The sequence below is a fragment of the Eptesicus fuscus genome, chromosome 2 (assembly GCF_027574615.1).
Source record: "Eptesicus fuscus isolate TK198812 chromosome 2, DD_ASM_mEF_20220401, whole genome shotgun sequence".
NCBI classification, from domain to species: Eukaryota; Metazoa; Chordata; class Mammalia; order Chiroptera; family Vespertilionidae; genus Eptesicus; species Eptesicus fuscus.
In genome coordinates this window covers 73,523,332-73,543,385 of record NC_072474.1, presented here as the reverse complement: position 1 = coordinate 73,543,385, position 20,054 = coordinate 73,523,332, and the positions used below count along the sequence as shown (strand labels likewise).

The window sequence follows — 20,054 nt, the reverse complement described above, 5'->3', positions numbered from 1 at the left end:
GACGCATGTGGCTCGCAAGCCGCAGTTTGCCGACCACTAATATAGGGAAAGTAAAAGCTCCAGAAGTAGAGTAAAAGTGGAGACCAATACATAGCTTTCCCCTTCACCCCCTATTTTATGCTACACTTTATGATATCCTGGAAGGCACAGCGCGCCCAGGCAGTGGTAAATCCATTCTGCTTCTTTAAAAAGAAATACATGGGCTTGATCACGGGTACTTTCTCTGTTATTTTTACATGCAGGTTTGAACCTCTCTGCACTTCTGCATTTCAGCCAGAGATGCTGAGACAGGATCTTCATCTTGCCTGAATAAGAAATCTGGCTTCTTTTTGGGAGAAGCTGTTCTTAAATTTGCAGCGTAATTAGAGCCCTACATTTCTACCATATCAGCTAAATGTTACCTTGCTCCATCTAAAATTCAGTGAAATCCTCCAAACTCCATTCTGGAGACTCTCATGGTCAATAATTTTTTTTTAAATTATGATGTTTAACCCAACACTTCATATACCCTGTGCAGTGCAGTGTTTCAGTCACAATAAAATGTCTTACTGTACAACCATTACTGTGATCTATGTCTGCTTATGAATAGTTGAAATTTACTTCTCAGTGATAAAATACATCCAAGAGAAGTAATCATGTGAAGCATCAGTCTTCACTTACATTATGTTGCATGTATTCCACTACACAACCCATAATACTCCATTCATTGGCCTTAGGAGAGAATGTGCTCTTCAGCACAAGGGAATGTGCAGGTAAATGAAGTTTAAAGTTGACCCACTGCCTATTCCACTCACCCCAACTAACAGGAGTTCTAGAAAGCAGAAAAGAAAATGGAGGGACTTCAAGACAGGATCAAGGTCTACATCACAAATTCAGAGCAGTGTGGACCTGTCTTGTTTGTTTATCTTAGTTCTTGGACTTAGCTATTAGTTCAGGTGACTAGAAGTGTTTCTAAAATTGGAAACCTTGGTCTTTCCTTTTGGAAGATGGATATGGCAATAACTGAGAAGAGGATGAGGCAAATAAGTTTCTCTTCTTTTTCTGCATGCAAGTTAGCTAAGTTCGTGATGTTTGGCATCATGATTATATCACATCTACTAACTGGATATATTTTTCACTAGATTCCCTAATGTCCTTCAGCCTCAGCCAATTTGCTTTTCTCTCACTATCACACAATCAGCTTTCTTTTTATAGGTCATTCCTTCGATATGAAGCATTTTTCATCTTAAAACTGTCTGTGTATATTCTTTATTTGCTGCAATCCTGGATTTAAAACTCACTTTCTACAAGAATGCTTCTATGATTAAGTCTGTCCCATTCTAATAACCTCCTGGTTTGACACCCCTTAATAATTACGTTAAATCAGTAATCATTTGCATTAATTGCATATTTACAATGTACCAGGCACTGTTCTAAGAACCTCAGTGCACTGTTTCACTTACTCCTTTGTCAAGTCCTTTGTTTGTGCTCTTTTACAGATGAGGAAACTGAGGCACAGAATGGTGACATAACCTGTCCAAGACACACAGCTAGAGAGTCATGAATCTATCCCAGCCTGCCCAGTCTGACCCCAGAGCCCACATTCTTAGTAGCGAAGTAATTTGCGCACTATCTTCTTTTACATGGTGAGATATTTCATAATAAGACTCATGTCAGTTCATGTATTAGTGTCATATAACACCACCTGACGTTTTTGAGGAAAAGAGGCCTGAGTGTCCCTCTTTACATCATTAAATGTAATATGATGGTCTGTTCATAGCAAGCCTTTAATAAATGTTCTTTAACAAACTCGGCAGGTAAGTGACTAGCACAAGACATGTTTCCTGACTTGCTTACCAATTATCTACACCAGAGGCTTCTCCTGGGCAAGGTGAGACCCAAGTACCATCTCTACTGTAAAACTGACTGATGTCAGAGCGTAGGGTCACTGTGTGAAGAGCTGAAGTCATCCTGTATTGTCTTATGGTCAACTCATTCTTCCAAAAGTCCTTCTGAAGTGGGTTTATAATGGGTATCAACTGGCAGATGATAATAATCCTGGAAATAAACAAATGAATCACCATTTTAACATACAAAGAAGTGAGTGTTTTACTTGGCAAGCAGCCAAGTATTGTATCCATTACACACAATTTGCCACAAATTTCCTTGTTTGAAAGAATCAATGCCAGTTTTGCTTACTGTCAGAATTACCAGGAATGTAGTCTTTGGAACTCATCATGCAAAGGAAGGCATGAGGGGTGGAAAATGAGCTCCATCTGATTCCAATAAATATACATGTAAGAAATTACTGTAAAATATAAAGCATTTACATGGAATGCATTTTAACATATTTTAATGTCTGTCAAAAAATTACATCAAACATAACAAGAGATTAATTTGTATGCTATATAAAATGTTTTATATTATACTAGAGGCCCTGTGCACAAATTCATGCATGGGTGGGGTCCGGCTGGCCTGGCTCCAATAGGGCCCGATCAGGGCTGGGCCAGCTTGAAGGTTGCAGTGGGAGGTTGTCCGGCCAGCCGGCCCCACCCCTTTATCAGGCTGGTTCGCTGACCACAGTGGGCATCATAGAAACTGGTCATTCTGGTCATTCCAGCGTTATGGTCGCTGGCTTTTTATATATGTAGATGCTCAATGATATATAGAACACACATACAAATTAATAAGAATATCAATTTCCCTGTGGCCAATAAGCAAAACCAGGAAATTTTTACAAAAGTGGAAATACAGTTAGTAGCATAGTTAGGAAAAGTGAAGAAAACATAACCTTAATAATGAACAAAGAAATATAAAATAAAACACTAATGAAATACTGCATTACATCTATTAAGACTACTTTAAAAACTGGCCTTCCTCTGACAAGACCACACGCTTAGCCCTTGTTCCCTTGTCCTGAGGCTTAATGCATGACACTCCATCCAATTCTTTCCCTGGAACACTAAGTACTTATCAGTTCACTCAATCACCAGCCATTAAGTATCTTTGTCCAATTTCATTTTTCCTTCAAGGATCAGCATGAATCTATTCTCCTAATACCTGACCCCACAGGATTTCTCCAACCTCAAGAATTTTATAGCATTCTTCTTTAGCAAAGTTTCCCATACTCGCCACTATTGACATTTGGAGCTAGATAAGTGTTTTCCTTTGGGGGAGGGGTGCTATTCTGTGCATGATAGGGTATTTAGCAACATCTCTGGCCTCTACTCACTAGGTGCCAATAGAAAAATCTCTCCTCTCCTTCACCCTTCCTCTCACCGGCAAACTAAGATAACCAAAAAATATCCCATCTCCCAAACATTTCTAAATGTTGTGGGGGGGCCCAAATCATCCCAAACTAATGGGTACTAGACTTACCTGGGTGATCACTTCATAATTTATGTCTAATCACTATGCTATACACCTGAAAGTGATATTATGTTGTATATCAATTGTAATTGAAAAAAATTTTCAAATGTTTTAAATCACCCCAAGCTGAGGATCACTGTTCTATATAGCACTCTTATTTTAGCAGTATTTTGTGTGGGATTTTGTCTTTTGATATTAGATGTGCTTTTTAATTATATTATTGTTAATTTATTGTATGCTTCATTAACTACTTTTGTGTCTTTCTTCTTTAAGTAAACACCTGGCAAATTCTCCCACAGACAGGTGTGTTGTGTTGCACTTCTTTGTATCTGCCAATTGCTAATTAGTCCATGTCATCTGCCCCTGGGTAATTGATTAATTTTGTCATAGTGTGTAACAGCAAAGACTCTGGAGCCAGATTTTTGAAAATATTATATATGACCCCTTTTCTACCCCATCGACCCCTTCTAGCCCGGCCCCGCATTTCTATACATTTTAGTTAGTTGTTATAATTCACATTGCTGGCTGGAATAACTACAGTCAAGGCCCACAGTCCAATATGAAGCAGGTTTTCAGCATACATGTTTCTTTATTTCAATAAGAAGAAGAAGAACTCGTAATCATTGAACATTTTCTTCATACCAGATAGTGTACTGAGCACTTCTTTTCTGGTCTATTTAAATTAAATTAATGCTTTCCTATGGAAGACCACATTTCACAGATAAAAATACTATATATATTCTTGTTGAATAACTAACCCAATGTCACATGATCAATGTTACAGAAGGGAGTAAAGGATATTTTTAAAAAGTGGAAGCAGCATCATTTATGATGTATTGGACATTTGGCTTAAGAGCAAGACAGAACATCTGAATCCACCAAAACATCATTATTAGGATGTCATGATCATGCGCATAAACCATAAGAGACATACACAAACTCCATTTCCTGTTTAGCTGTCATTGGGAAGCTTAATCCCATGGGTTTAGTATCAACTTCCATGCAGAGGAAATGTCTTCCATCAGGTCCCCGCTCTACCTTCCTTTGAGCTCATGGACCTAACTGCCAGTACTCCTCATCCTATAACACACACACACACACACACACACACACACACACACACACACACAGTATCTTTGTGGTCTCATCTTTCATGTAGTTTCTCCCACCAAGAAAGACAATCATCCCATTTATTGAGCACCCATTGTATGGCAGCTGCTGCATCTTCACCACCTCACCAAATCCTCAAAACAAGCCTAAATGATTATCCTTTTATCACAGAAGAAGAAACAGGCTTAGAGAAATTAAGGAACTTGATCAAGTACCAGAGCTGTAATAAAGAGAGAAAGAGAGAAGTCAAAAATAATACTTTTCATTTCAATAACATTTTGCTGTTTACGAAACATATTCCCATTCCTTATTTCTTTGCATCCTAAAAATAATTATTTTATCAATGGGAAATGATTTTTCAGGAGCAGCTTCTTGGATAACATTATTTGAAGCTTTTAGGCCTACACTTAGGTATGAAGACATACTTCTTCCATAATGCCAGCTTCCTCTAAGTTCTCTATAATTAACAAAATCCCTACTTCCCTAAAGAGTGTACTGACTCATCCCTTTTTAAGAAACCAACCCTAAATTCTTTTTTTTAAAATGTATTTTATTGATTTTTTACAGAGAGGAAGAGAGAGGGATAGAGAGTTAGAAACATCGATGAGAGAGAAACATCGATCAGCTGCCTCCTGCACACCCCCCCACTGGGGATGTGCCCGCAACCAAGGTACATGCCCTTGACCGGAATCAAACCTGGGACCCTTGAGTCCGCAGTCCGATGCTCTATCCACTGAGCCAAACCGGTTTCGGCCAACCTTAAATTCTTATCCCTCTCACGTCAGAAATCACACTTTGAAAAGACAAGGAGGGTCAGAGAAATAACAAAAGCAGCTAAAGTTCAATCCACATCCAAGACATTCCTATTTGTTCATGGAAATACCCATCCATGTTGATGTTAACCTCTTAAGCAACACCAGTGCCTGAAAATGGGTCTATCCAAAAAGCAAACTGAGAGTTGTGCCGATGGGCTTGATTGGGTCATGGAGAATGTTCTGCTTTATTCCCCTCTCGCCCCAAAGAACATGCGCCAAAGGTTTTCCTGAAGTGATTCTTTCAGAGGGTCCAATTGAAATTTCTTAGAGAGGTTAATTTAGCTATCTCTAGTGAAATACCTAGGAAATTCAAAGGTGGGGGCAGGGGGAAGAATCGTAACATGATTTACCTAATATTTTCATCCTCTCTTTCAAGCCCAGGAAGTTATTTTAGTATTTCCTTCTAGACTGTGTATTTGTTGAGGGAATAGGGGGGAGTTACTTTTACCACAACAAACATGAGGGTAGAAATCTTGAGAATGTTGGCACAAGGTTTCCAGTTTTATCTGCAGATAAAACCCTGCACAAAACAGATAATGGTTTATTTTGAACCTATTTTACATGCATTTCCCCCCTGACTCACCAAAATTATTATCTTCAGAGTTTATGTCCATTATTCCTTCACTATCTTCCCTGCAATCAAGTTCTCTGAATAAATACAGGGGTTGAGTTACAATTAAAAATAATGAGACTTTACCAGGCCAATGTCCTTGCATGCAGTAAAAAGGTGTGGGCTAGAGTTTGGTATGGTTTTTTTTCCCCCCATTTTGCTTCACTTTGATTGGTGGGTTGATACTTTAAATAAAGATTTCAGGTCTACCTTGATGAGAGATACAGAGCGAATCCCAGGCACATACAGTCCAGAAAAAAAAACAAAACTAATCTTCTTTTTCTTAGAACTATCTTGGTTGGCATCACCAGGCCCTGAGAGCACAGTGCAGGCCAGCATTGAAGGTAAAATGTGATTTTATGATTTCCTTGTGATTCCTGTAAGATCTTTCTTCCTATCTGCAGGCAGCTTTTATAAGAGGATTTATCTTCATTTGTCACCAAAATAATAACTTATTGTAAACCATTAGCAAGTTTCAGAGAAGATATGTCTAATAACCTTCCAGCTAAAGAAAAAAGACTTGCATGTGCAGGGGGGTAGAGGAGGCCAGGGGGAGGTCAATGGGGGGAAAAAGGAGACATATGGACTACTATTTGTAATACTTTGAACAATAAAATAAAATTTAAAAAAAAGAATTTTAGGGTGGGATAGAACTGCATTTAATATGCATATCACTTTGGGTGGTATGGATATTTTAACAACATTAAATTTTTAAATCCACACGTAAAAAAATAAGTAAGTAAATAAATAAAAATATATGTACTACCTCATAAAATGAATTTTTGTAAAACATACATTTCTAATTGTAATAATGTGCTAAGATGGGTTATGGTGCATAAAATCTAAATGTATCTCTTATATTTAATAAACATTTTATAGTGAGAGGGAAAAACTTATTAATGAGGTGGGGTTTTTTTACTATTTGTGATTATTAGTGACATTGCCTAATTTATAAAAATATAAGAAGATGAACAGATCTCTTGGCTAGACAGACTTTTGTTCATATAAGGGTAAGAGCCTTTTGAACTTATAAAATCATTTTAAAGAGATAATTTATTTTAGAAAAAGAAAAACTCAATTTTTAGAAATATTTTCCACTAACATTTTAGAAATTTAACTATTAAGTTCATTCTTATTTTAAAAATATGTTTGGGTTATGTGGGCAACCTAAACATAGAATGATATGCCTTATAAATCTGCAAATAAAGGTCTGTTATGAAATTATTATGGTCTGTATTACATTTGCAATGAATTCAAAATTTGCTCTGGAAGGGAAAAAAGTATAACTTCCTGTGGACGATACTGAATAGACCAAAATTTCACATAGTAGAAGGGATTTTCCAATTCATATTTTACAAAATGAAACACAGCAGTTAAAGAATATGCATGAAGGTTGTTCCTACATGTTCATTTAGGCTGTAGCTATACACACACAGAAAGTTTTTGGATATTTTCTAATTGCTTGTCAATTCTTTACAAAAACTAGTAAATACAAATCAGTTGTTCAGCAACATTTAGTTTTTTGTTGTTGCTTTTGTTTTTGTTTCGAACCTGGTTGTTTTGGAAAATCGGTGATTCAGCTCATTTGAGGTATTGTCTTTTAACCATTCTGGAGTAAAAATGTATCTGATTTAATTCTCCAACCTAACTCTGTTTAAGATCCCACTTTTCAAGATGAAGAACCTGATACTGGTCTTGTGCCTCTTGGAAACGAGTTCTGCAGTGCCGGTAAGTCCGAGTCTTCTAGAGTGCGTCCCAGCAGAGACACTGTTGGACCCCAAAGAACACTGAAGGACGTGGGCTGAGTCCATGCATGGACTCATTTGAATTAATCAAGTGTTATAATTCCTACTGAGCCAAAAGTCATAGTTGCCCAGACATGAGCCTTACCATCCAAAAGCAATAAGTCAAATACATGATTTTTCTATCCAAAAAGATATTTAAAATATTCCAAAGACAATGTCTAAGTCTCCCTTCATTCACTCAAAGATAAGAGACTTATGTTGTCTCCGCAATGCCATGGCACAATTTTCTTATCAGCTACTTGCTACTATTATGAAATTGAAATGGAAAGAAAATTTCTTCAAAAAAGTGAAGTACGTTTTCTTCACTTTGAAAAGAACAATATTAGCCAAATTACTATGGCTACAAAACTGAGCTAGTAATTCCATTTGAAGCTAGTAATTAAACGATAAATTTGCCTTATAGGGAAGATATTATGTGATCAAGAGGTGAAGTTTCTTAAATCAAAACATGTCATGGCAATAAAGTGAATTGCATGTTACAGTCATACACCTGGTCCACTCTATCATATATTGAGGTGATCTCATAAGAATACACTTCTTTTGAGCACTGAACTATTCCAGCCAAAAGCATGTGATTCTGTTTTCACGAGGACTTTATTCAGCTGCTATCTGCTTTTGGAAAATGTTGACTAAGCACCTGTCATGTACCCAGCAATGTGCTGAACATTGAGACACAAAGGTAGATATGACATGGTCTCTTGTCTGGGGAGCCTACGGTCAGCCTCAAATGAAGTTTAAAATATTTCAGTTCCTTGAGAAAGAAGGTTAGCTATTTGGGTTTCTTAAAGTTAAACATTTTGGAGAAAGGGGATGAAAACTGATCACAAGGATTCAAACCTCAATTCTACAAATGAAAAGTTTCTATTCTATTGCTCAACATGAATTTTAAATGAAAGAAAAATTGAAGCTGCCCTTCTAATTTACCTTTCTCTGATACTGACGTTGAGGTCAGACTCCATCATCAGTCTAATACCTTGACCCTATTCAAACCTATTCTACTCCACACCTATGACAAATCCACTTTGTCGTAAGAGCAAGACAATTGTTTAGGATCACCAGCAGACTGCCTGCCAAATTACATGTTCTTCTCCTTTCACTGCCACATGGGAAATGTATCCCCTGTCTATTTACATTCATGTAATGATTGTTATTTAATTTATGACTTAGAGCTAGAACTTTTTTAAGAAAAAATACCTTTGATATGATCCCCCAAATATACACACAGATCAACTGCTTTATACATAAAGTAATCTTTCACTAAAGATGATGGATGATTTGTTGAAGCTGTTTGAATAGGAGGCAAGTTGGGTTTTGGCAGGGTTTTGCTGAACATCATGATTCCACACCACATCCCATAAACCAGAGCATGTAGGTTTGTCAAACACACAAGAAAATTGACCTCAAGTTTGTCCCCTTTGCTCTTCTACATGATAACACTTAAGAATAGAAGTTACCTTTACAGTATTTTTCTACTTTGTTGCTTTAATTTACTTATTATATCACTTTCAAACTAAATCAAATTTTTCTTTTAAAGCAACATAGCACTAAGATGTAGACAAAGGATCGATGATTTCTGCGGGAGCAAAATTGTAAAATAATATGTTAATTCCCCAATAATTTAAATTATTCTTCTTTATTCCCAAAAGTTCAAGTTATTTAGATAATAAACCAAATGTTGGCCTCTTGTCTGTACTTTCTATTTCTGGTGGTTAAGGAAGTTTGTCACCGAAGAGAACTCAAAATTATTCTATTTCCATGCAGGTGTTTCCTCGGCAGCCGGGGACAGCGGGCATGGCTAGTTTGAGCCTGGAGGTATGTGTTGTCAGAGCACTGACATTTACTTTTTACGTTTGTTTGTTCCTGGGAGGGGAGAAAGGTGATGGGCTGTTTCTGGTCTTCCCAGTCAGAAGGCAGTGGCCATCCTCCTGTGTGGTTCTGGAGAAGCTTATGGCATCTATGAGAGCCTTGTTTTATAATTTTACCTCATTTCCAATTCTCAGGTGCTTTACTCCTCATAACATCATCTGTATGTGAATCAAAGCAATATTTTAATACCTACTATATATACTTTATTTAATGCCTACTATAGATACATTAACATAATTACTACATCAATATAATTACTACATTAATTCAAACACATTGGCCTGAAGTCATAAATGGTTTCTATTTAGTTCCTTCTCCTTTTAGTACCTTATATTATAAAGTTCAGATGAAGAAAATTTACCTTACAAAATTCAGTTATTTATAAGAACTCCTGTAAATAACACTAGCATTGTACCTGCTGCATAATCTATGGTAGTCTCATTGCACTTCTCATAACTAATGTATACACTCTGTTTAGAAAATCCCAGCAAAATAGTACTGTTTCACCATATTAATAAAATATATTGACAGTTACAAATAGAAAAATACTTATGAAATTTTAAATGTATCACAAGACCTTGCAATGTTTATTCAGATTATAATAATCTGGGGGCAATCAGTACCTATATTGGCTGGATGCCCATTTCACATGCAAGCTAATTTCACTGAGTTATTTTTTCTCACTTTCTAGCTTAAATGCAACCAAAGCACTCTAAACTTCTTCCTAATACATTGAAATTGACTTTCTGTTGAGTTGCTGGTATTTTTTACAATCTCTCCAGATACCATTTTACTCAACGTCTTTTATATTTTTTATTTTGAGGACTTTTTTGTTTGGGAAGGAGATGGAGGTGGTCTTATTTTGTTTTGTTTGCCTTTTTTTAAAAAATTCCTCTTCAAGTTGAATTTTAAAAAGGCAAAGTATGGTAAAAGAGTCAACGAAGGAATGTCCTGATGATTACATTTATATTTCAGTTGAATGAGCTATTTTTCCATATTTCAATGTGACCTCAGTTAAATGGTGCTTTTTCTCTACTAATAATAGAAAGCAAGCTAAATACTTTAATAGCAATAATAACAACAGTGAAAAAAACACATTCAACATTTTTATTTTTCAGTGATAATTAATGTCTACTTCTATTTTATTCAAATTGACCCACTCCAAACTTTGTGTTAATGATATATGTTGCAAAATCTGTTGTGTCATACAGAAAAGGAACATGTGTGGTAAACAGTAACCCACTTTTTTTTCTTTACAGACAATGAGACAATTGGGCACCTTGCAGGGACTAAATATGCTTTCTCAGGTAAACTTATTTTCAAATATTTCTTATTGCAAGGACTGTATTAATGGTGGTGGTGGTAGTGATATGAGCAGCAGCATTGTCATTTGTAGAATATATTTGTGAACAGGAGATATCCTAAATTTTGGAAGAACTAATGAATAACTGAGATAACCTAAAACACAATAAGATTCTAAGATGGGCTGGCAAGGGAAAATAAAAACAACATTGAATTTTCTTTATTAAAAAGTTTTTTTTGCATTGTCAATTTTATTATGAGTACTTAAAAGCTAAATCCAAGACAAGTATATGAGGATACTGCAGTCTGGCTTAGAATGGCTGTGAGGCTGTTGCAAGAGAGTGTTTGCCTATCCATGTTAAATTAAGTAATCTCATTCTTACTTTTGCTATCTCTACATTTCCTGTGGATCTTTTGGAAAATGAAAACCAAGTTTAAGCCAATATTGAAACAGAAGTAAATTTCTCTCTATCTGTCTTTTCTCCCCATGTCTTTAGTATTCAAGATTTGGCTTTGGGAAATCACTTAATTCTTTGTGGATGCAAGGTCTCCTTCCACCACATTCCTCCTTCCCATGGATGAGACCAAGGGAACATGGAACTCAACAGGTAAGTTAGTTACATCAATTGTTTGAAACACCAAGCCTTAAAATCTTCCCCTACATACATTCTCTAAGTTGTCATATACTACCCACAGAGTAATAAACAAACATACGAGTAATTATCCAGACACCAAATACATCAAAACTTGTAACTAGTTTTAGTACTTTGGAATATTTAAAATAAAATGGTCCAAATTTTCAACCCATTTGAACATTTATTTCTAACAGGAAGATAATAGACTCCCAAATATGAGACCTATGTTAAAAATATCAGCAATAACAATAAAATACCCTCAAAATGGAAACAGGCTAAATCCTGGGCAATTCTCATTTTAATCAAGACTCCCCAAATAATTATTAAAAAGCACATTTAAACTGATGCCAAAGTCCTGGTTAAAACATCATGAACCTTACAGCAATCACATATCAGTTAACTTTAGCCATTATTTGTTAGGTGCCTAATACATAAATCAAATTGTAGACTGGGAGTGAAAGTGAAGATGTTTAAGAATGACTCTAAGGTTTATGGAATTTCAGATCTGATTGGGAAATAAGAGAAGACAACGTATTACAAGCTGCTAAATTGTGAGACATAAGTAATGAAGGAGGTATAAGGAACGAAAGCTGTAATTGTTTAGAGATGGGCAATGGTTGTTGTGAGATCCATGTCACTTTGAGGAGCTGGCAATCACTTTAAAAATGATAGGGAGCCATTTACCACAGATAATTTTTAATATATTTTTTTATTGATTTCAGAGAGGGAGGGAGAGGCAGAAAGAGATAGAAACATCAATGATGAGAGAATCATTGATTGGCTGCCTCCTGCACACCCCCTTCTGGCGATCGAGCCCACAGCCCAGGCATGTGCCCTTGACTGGAATCGAATTCGGGACCCTTCCGTCCCCAGGCCGACGCTCTATCCACTGAGCCAAACCAGTTAGGGCCACAGAGAATTTTTTAAAGATCAACAAAACATGGTTGTTTTAACAGGAACCTATAAGTCCAGATGGCCTCCCACAACAGGCAGCATTGCCCACCAAACTACATTTAGTGGGACAGTCAGTTATGTTAATGGTGACTATTTCTCCTCTTGATTGTTTCCAAAATGGACTCTGTAGTGCAGAAATTTGATTGGTGTTTTGTTTAATTACTCTTTCTCCTTTCATTAACTCAAAACTATATTAAGCATCTATCATGTGCCAGGCACTTGTTAGGAGCTATGTTAAGTCCTGGGGCTATAAAAATAAATAAGACGTATCCTCCCTCAGGTGACTGGGGACAAAGATTGGTAACAAAAATTTGTAATCCCGTGAGAAAGGGGTAAAATAGAGATGCACAGGGGCAACTATGAGAACCTAGAGGAGGAAACGACTTGTTCTACAAGGACGTTCACATAGCTTCCTACTTGCAGGAGCAGACTCTTCCAAATAGAAAATCCCCCAGCTCTTTTGCTTTAGAAATTCTAGACACCGCAGTTCAGTGAGCCATCGCATCCTGACACTCCTTTCAAATTTCTCTGCAGTATGAATATTCTTTGCCTGTGCATCCCCCACCTCTCCCATCGCAGCCATCCCTGCAGCCTCAGCAGCCAGGACAGAAACCTTTCCACCAGCCCAGCGTGATCACCGCCATCCAGGACACAGTCCAGAAGGGAGGACCTCAGCCTCCGGTTTACCACGGACAGCCACCCTTGCAGCAGGCAGAGGGGCCCATGATTCAACAGCAGGTGGCACCATCAGAGAAGCCACCAAAGACCAAGACCGAGGTAAATCCTTCCCCTGAAGTTAGATCAGGATCACCCACTAACTTAATGGGAAGAAAAAACAACAACAACAATTTGAGAGCACATTTAAATATGTCCTGACGGATTTGGCTCATAGAACACAAATATTCATTTCTGTCATTTGCCACCAGGGATGGGGCATGGTTTCTAAAAGAGTCTGTGTCTCTAAAATGTGGTTTCTTAGTTGAAGAAATGTAAGCTTTTAGAGAAAATAGGGAAGCCCAGAGAAATCCAAGCTTCCCATCATCAGGGTCCTTTTCACTGTCGGAAGGACAGAGAAGAGGGATGGATCCCTCAGCATGAAAAGTAGTATGTCCCATTCTTATTTCTCTACCTGGTAGTAGAGAAGACAGCCATGGGAAAGCATCTCAGAGCAATGTCGAGGAAAGAGCGATGGACAGAAAAGGAAGGCACCATGTACCTGACATGCTGCAGACATTTAACATTCCCCATTTCATCCTGACTACAGTCCTATAAAGATCAATATTACTATCTTTTTTAAAAGGAGAAGACAGACTTTGAGAGGTTATACAATTTTCCCAGCATAACATAAAAATTAAGTGCAGAGTCAGGATTCAAACCAACCTGGTATGCTCCAATTCCAAAACTCATTGCTTTCTACTGTGCAAGACAAGGCAAACCCACCAGAGACACGCTGCCTCTCTGCCATGCACTTGAGTCACGTCAGTAAAAGGCAATTGCAATGCCTTTTAGTCTGTGCCTCTGAGACTAATGAAAGTAAAAAATCTGGGCACTTCTTTGAGATTGTTTTATCATATTCGTGAAAATCTGGACATTTCTTTGAGATTGTTTTATCATATTCGTAAAAATCTGGACATTTCTTTGAGATTGTTTTATCATATTTGTGAGTAAGAGTGTGTTTGGTCTGTCTATTTTGATAGTTTAGTAATCTTACTATTTATCTGTGATGCAGCAACCAGGAATGGATTTTGCTGATCCACAAGGTCCATCCGTAAGTATACATCTCAATGAGACTTTCTTGGGAAAAATATCTTTATCCTTTAAGAAAGAATAGTAAACATTTTAAATTGTCCCATTTGTTATGAATATGAAGTATGATTCCCTTTGTTTTCTTAAATATGAAATACTTCCTTGTCATATGAATGCATCTGCATCTGTGCCTGTGCACTTGAGTCATGTCAGTAAAAGGCAATTGCAGTCTCTTAGTCTGTAGCCCCTGAGATTGATGAAAGTAAAAATCGGGAAACTTATTTGAGATTGTTTTATCATATTCATAAATAAAAGTGTGTTCGGTTTGTCTGGTAATTGATAGTTTAGTAATGTTACTGTTTATCTGTGATGCAGCTACCAGGAATGGATTTTGCTGATCCACAAGATCCATCCGTAAGTACACATCTCAATGAGACTTTCTTGGGGAAAAAAATATATATCTCTATCCTTTATTTAAGAAAGAGTAAAAATTTTTAATTGCTCCATTTACTATGAATATTAAGTATGAGTTCCTTTGTTTTCTTAAATATTAAATACATCATTGTCATATGAATGCATCTGCATCTCTGCCCTTGCACTTGAGTCATGTCAGTAAAAGGCAATTGCAGTCTCTTAGTCTGTTGCCCCAAGACTAATGAAAGTAAAAAATCTGGGCACTCTTTGAGATTGTTTTATCATATTCATAAGTTTGGTTGTCTATTTTGATAATTTAGTAATGTTACTATTTATCTGTGATGCAGCTACCAGGAATGGATTTTGCTGATCCACAAGGTCCATCCGTAAGTACACATCTCAATGAGACTTTCTTGGGGAAAAAAATATATATCTCTATCCTTTATTTAAGAAAGAGTAAAAATTTTTAATTGCTCCATTTACTATGAATATTAAGTATGAGTTCCTTTGTTTTCTTAAATATTAAATACTTTGTTGCCATATGAATACATCTGAAAATGTGTTTCACATAAGTGTTAGAAATGGCTGTAATGGGAGGTTTGCCTGTGTTGTTACAAATCTGAATTACGTATCCTGTTTTCTACCACTTAAAGATATTCTCAATAGCCCGTTTGATATCTCAGGGACCACTGGCCCAAAATAAACCATCTTCAGTAAGTTTTTTTAAATACCACTTTTATTTCAAAGTGTTTCCCTGGGAAAATGCATTTTGTGATTATTGTTGTATTTATATTTAGCTTTATCCAGGAATGTTTTACATGTCCTATGGAGCAAATCAATTGGTAAGTGTATATTTTATGAAAAGTATAATTTTTAATTAAATATCACTTTAATGCCCTAGCTGGTGTGCTCAGTGGATAGAGCATCAGGCTGCAGATGAAGGGTCTCAGGTTCAATTCCGGTCAAGGGCACATGTCCTCATTGCAGGCTCTCTCCCAAGTAGGCGGCAACCAACCAATGATTCTCTCTCATCATTGATGCTTCTATCTCTCCCTCTCTCTTTCTCTCTGAAATCAATAAAAACACATATAAAATAAAAAATAAATAAATAAAAATAAATGTTACCTTAAGAGCTAAAATTATAAAATCCTGTCCTCACACAATAATTCCATGTTTTCTGAATGCCTAAATTAGCAACTGAAATGGCAAAGAGACACATTTCCTATTTGGATAATTCTGGACACACACACACACTAAAGAAAAAGTAAATTTGCCATCTGAATTTTCCAAATTGGCTACATTTCTTCAATTATCCTCATCTTCCCACTTTACTCTGACTCTGGACACACCATTAATATTGAGATTTAAGGAGAAACAAAATGACCTTTAATTTAGTATTGAGTTGCTACAATAGGGGTCAGCAGTGTTTCTTTTTTAACAGAATGCTCCTACCACACTTGGCATCATGAGCTCAGAAGAAATGGCAGTGAGTACTATCTTCAAACTCTTCTTAAAATAATATCCAGGGAGAACAGTCACAGATGACTGGCTGCAAGAGGCATTGGCTGTGAATGCAGCCAAATAGACAGCATGTGACTCAGATTGTTCCGCTCCAAAACCAAAGCTTGATCCTGAAGCAGTGTGCAAAGATTTCATCGTATTTACCATACAGACATTTCTGAGAGATGGCCTTTCTTTAGCATAGGGTTTTGCTCCATTTCTTGACAATGCGGAGAGGAGAAATCTCTCTTGAAAAGACTTCAATGAAGGGCAAATGCTTCAAACCAAAAACAATACACACGGTTCACACAAAGTTCCTGTTCCTTCTCGGGCCATTTAACCCCTCAAAACAAATTCAACAGCTCACAAATCATTTAGACCTCAAAACTGAGAGGTCAAAAAGGAAAAAAAGTAATCAAGTTTAAAATTTTATTATTATAAAATTGAAAGGACATTAATAAGTTAATTCAAGTATAGTCTTATTCTGTTATCATCCACTCATATTACAACATTAAAGGGTGAATCAATAGATTCACACAATTTTACTTTTTCCTTTGAAAATTTCATGTTGCATCTGTTAGAGCACAAAGCAAAACAGAACCATACTGAATTAACAAATCATCAGCAACTACAGATCTTATCAAATTAATAAATACACCTATATGCTCTCACTGAAAGAAAAATTGCGTTTCAACATTGAGTGCCTTCTGTGAGCTAGATGCATCAAAAGATACCATAGAGGCAAAATAAGTGTCCTGTTCTCAAGGACTTTATATCCATGTCGTTTTTTGTAGCTTCTCAGTGAGTCTGACCAGGTATGATAGCATGGTATAGTAATAATACATGATAACGGTATCTTTGGTAAATGTTGTTTTTTTCCCCAGGGAGGCAGAGGAGGCCCCATGGCCTATGGAGCCATTTTCCCAGGATTTGGAGGCATGAGGCCGAGCCTTGGAGGGATGCCTCCCAATCTAGGCAAGGGTGGGGACTTTACTCTGGAATTTGACTCCCCGGTCGCTGCAACCAAAGGCCCAGAGAAGGGAGAAGGACCTGTGCAAGGCTCCCCCGTGCCGGAGGCCAACCTAGCCAATCCAGAAAACCCAGCTCTCCTTCCAGAGGTAGTAATGCCTGGCGCCCTTGCAGGGCTTCTTGCTCTCCCGAAGGACAATATTCCCAGCCTGGTCAGGGGCCCTGAAGAGCACAACAAGGGATCCCCCAGGGTTACCCCAGCAGCCGCTGACCCACTGATGACCCCTGGATTAGCTGATGTTTATGAGCCCTACGCTGCTGATACGACCACACCTTTGGGAGAAACGACCTTGGATACCACAGTGACCCCAGACACAGAGCAAACTTCGATGCCAGGAAACAAGGTCCAGCAGCCCCATATTATGCACAACGGGTGGCATTTCCAAGAGCCCTGAGAGCCTTGCGATATCAGCTACTTTGTGTATGCATAAGCTCCCCAGCTTTGAACCACGGCCTCTTTTTCCTAAAACATGTTTTACCCTTCTGCAGCAAACGCATATTAATAAATACAAGTGGTTAGAAATAGTGTAGGTTCCCTTCTTGCTTTCTTTCTCTTGTTGAAATAAAAGGTGTCGACAGTCTCTGTGACTTAGAAATACTATTAATCTCTGCATTTGAAAGTCACTGTTTCTTAGCTGTCTTAGGCATTATAGCATGTCTCTTACTAGTGTGACACTGCTGTATCCAGAAGATGTGACACTGCTTTGGATATCCTTCTCTAAGCAAAGGCACATATTCTTAGAATTGTAAGCTATTTCATTCAAATGTTATTGAATGGGGATCAGTGGACAATCCCTGACTGGTATTACTGGGTTTGGTATGTTGGATTTTAAATTCTCAATTTGTAGAGTATTTTATTTAATCTAGTAAAAACATCTAGCCTATTTTAAATAAAGAATTTATTCACTGAAAAGATCAAGAAGTATATGTTTATTATTTACATACTAGAGGCCCAGTGCACGAAATTTGTGCATTGGGGGTGGAGGGGCCCTCAGCCCGGCCTGCGTCCTCTTGCAGTCTGGGAGCCCTTGGGTAATATCTGACTGATGGCTTAGGCCCGCTCCCCTAAGGGGGGGAGTGGGCCTAAGCCGACAGACAGACATCCTTAGCACTGCTGTGGAGGTAGGAGAGGCTCCTCCCACCGCCACTGGGCTCACCAGCTGTGAGCCCAGCTCAGGGCTTCTGGCTGAGTGGCACTTCCCCTGTGCAAGCGCACTGACCACCAGGGGGCAGCTCCTGCATTGAGCATCTGCCCCCTGGTAGTCAGTGCGCATCCTAGCAAATCCATCAATCGGTTTGCATATTAGCCTTTTATTATATAGGATATTTAAATGGTTAAGAAAAGCATATTCATCCCCTACCTTTGCTGTCTTTAACACATTTTATTCAATTCATTCTCACTCTCTCATAGAAATTGTGTTGAGTACATAACCATGTCCTAGGTACTGTACTAGGCAACAGCAACATAATCCCTTCCCTGAGAATTTACAATAGAGATTTTTGACAAGTAGACAGACAACCACAATAACAAAAACAGCCCCTCTGGGCCAAGCTCAAGTACTTTACATATATTATCTCACAACACCATTGAAAAATAGATACATTTCCAAACCCACCACACATGTGAAAAGTGCTATGAAAAGGCCAAGTACCATGTGAGAATTGGCTCAACCCTGTGAAATAAAACAAGGGAAAATAATCATTACTTGTCACCAAACTAGATATGTATCAGTGAAGATTATTTGCCCTAATTAAGAGCTTCCAAGGCCAGATTTGGTCATCCCTGAGAAGTAGCCTCCTGCCCCATTCTGTCCACTTCCTCCCAAGTTGCCCAGCCCAGATCAGATTCCACAGAACTCAGACTCCCTTTCCTCCTCTATGAATATCCTGGGGACGCAGGAAAAGAGCCCTGATCTGGGATACTTCAGGGGCCTCAGCAGAAGCATACAGCCTCCACCTATTGTCTCCCTCTCTTCAGACAGAGCCCTGCTCACCCCACTCTTGGGCTGGAGCTTAAAGAGACATGCAGGAGTTTAAAATGCAGTTTGCATCTCATAGTGACTGGCAAAGGTGCAAGGGTAGGAGAATGACCTACACTGAGAGCCCACTGAGACCCACCTTAGCAATCCATGCACTCCCCTAGAAAGCAGTCTGCTAAAAGACATACCGACAGATCTGGGTTGAAACCTTAACATCACCTCTAACCCTCTATGAGTCTGAGTCTTTGGAAGTGAGACTTAACCTCTCTGCTCCTGTGTCTTCAAATTTATGGTGGAGCTACAACCCAACCCACCTCACAAGGTCGTTGTGAGAACAAAATGAGATAGAGTACACAAATAAAATTGCTGAATCGTAGTAGTTTTCCTTTTTTCCTAATGATCCTTTTCTTAAAGACAGCCTAGCAAAACAGCAGCAGTAACAATGGAAGAATGGAACTGTTCCCTTTATCAATGAATTTGTGCTTTCCTATTCACATGCCACACACTGCCCTTCTGATCCTTCTTGGTAATTTGGAACATGCACTTGTGAGATCACATATGCTGGTTTCCTGATGAATGTTGTCATATCAAGGTCTCAAAGTTGGCCTCAGCTATTGGCAGGCCTGACACTTAATAACATTACTAGTTAGATCAACTTTGACAAGGAGAGATACCATGTTGTTGAGTCCTTGAATCACCTCTGTCCCTGTCTACCAATACACTTTAAATACTGACCCACAGAGTAAACACCAACGTGGCTAGCAAAAGAGTCTAAATATCACCCAAGGAGTGGGAAGATCTTAATTATTGAGAATTTTCTCCACTGGGACATCTGTGTACCAGGCATTTACATGAGAAACAAATATCTTCATATCATATCCCATTCTGAGAGGTCTATGCAGATAGCCTGCCTTCTGGACCTCCTTATTACTAATCTATCA

The 20,054-nt window shown here is 38.0% G+C and overlaps 1 protein-coding gene across 1 annotated transcript; it reads left to right on the top strand.

Annotated features, from left to right (window-relative positions):
* Positions 1-7,530: 7,530 nt before the first annotated feature.
* AMBN (ameloblastin) lies at positions 7,531-17,529 on the top strand (the record flags this gene model as incomplete). Its single annotated transcript, XM_054722144.1, has 12 exons — positions 7,531-7,611; positions 9,450-9,500; positions 10,814-10,861; positions 11,354-11,464; positions 12,980-13,240; positions 14,175-14,213; positions 14,567-14,605; positions 14,953-14,991; positions 15,259-15,318; positions 15,403-15,447; positions 16,047-16,091; positions 16,990-17,529. Coding segments are annotated over 12 exons (1,359 nt in total), but the record flags the coding sequence as incomplete, so codon positions are not given.
* Positions 17,530-20,054: the final 2,525 nt, after the last annotated feature.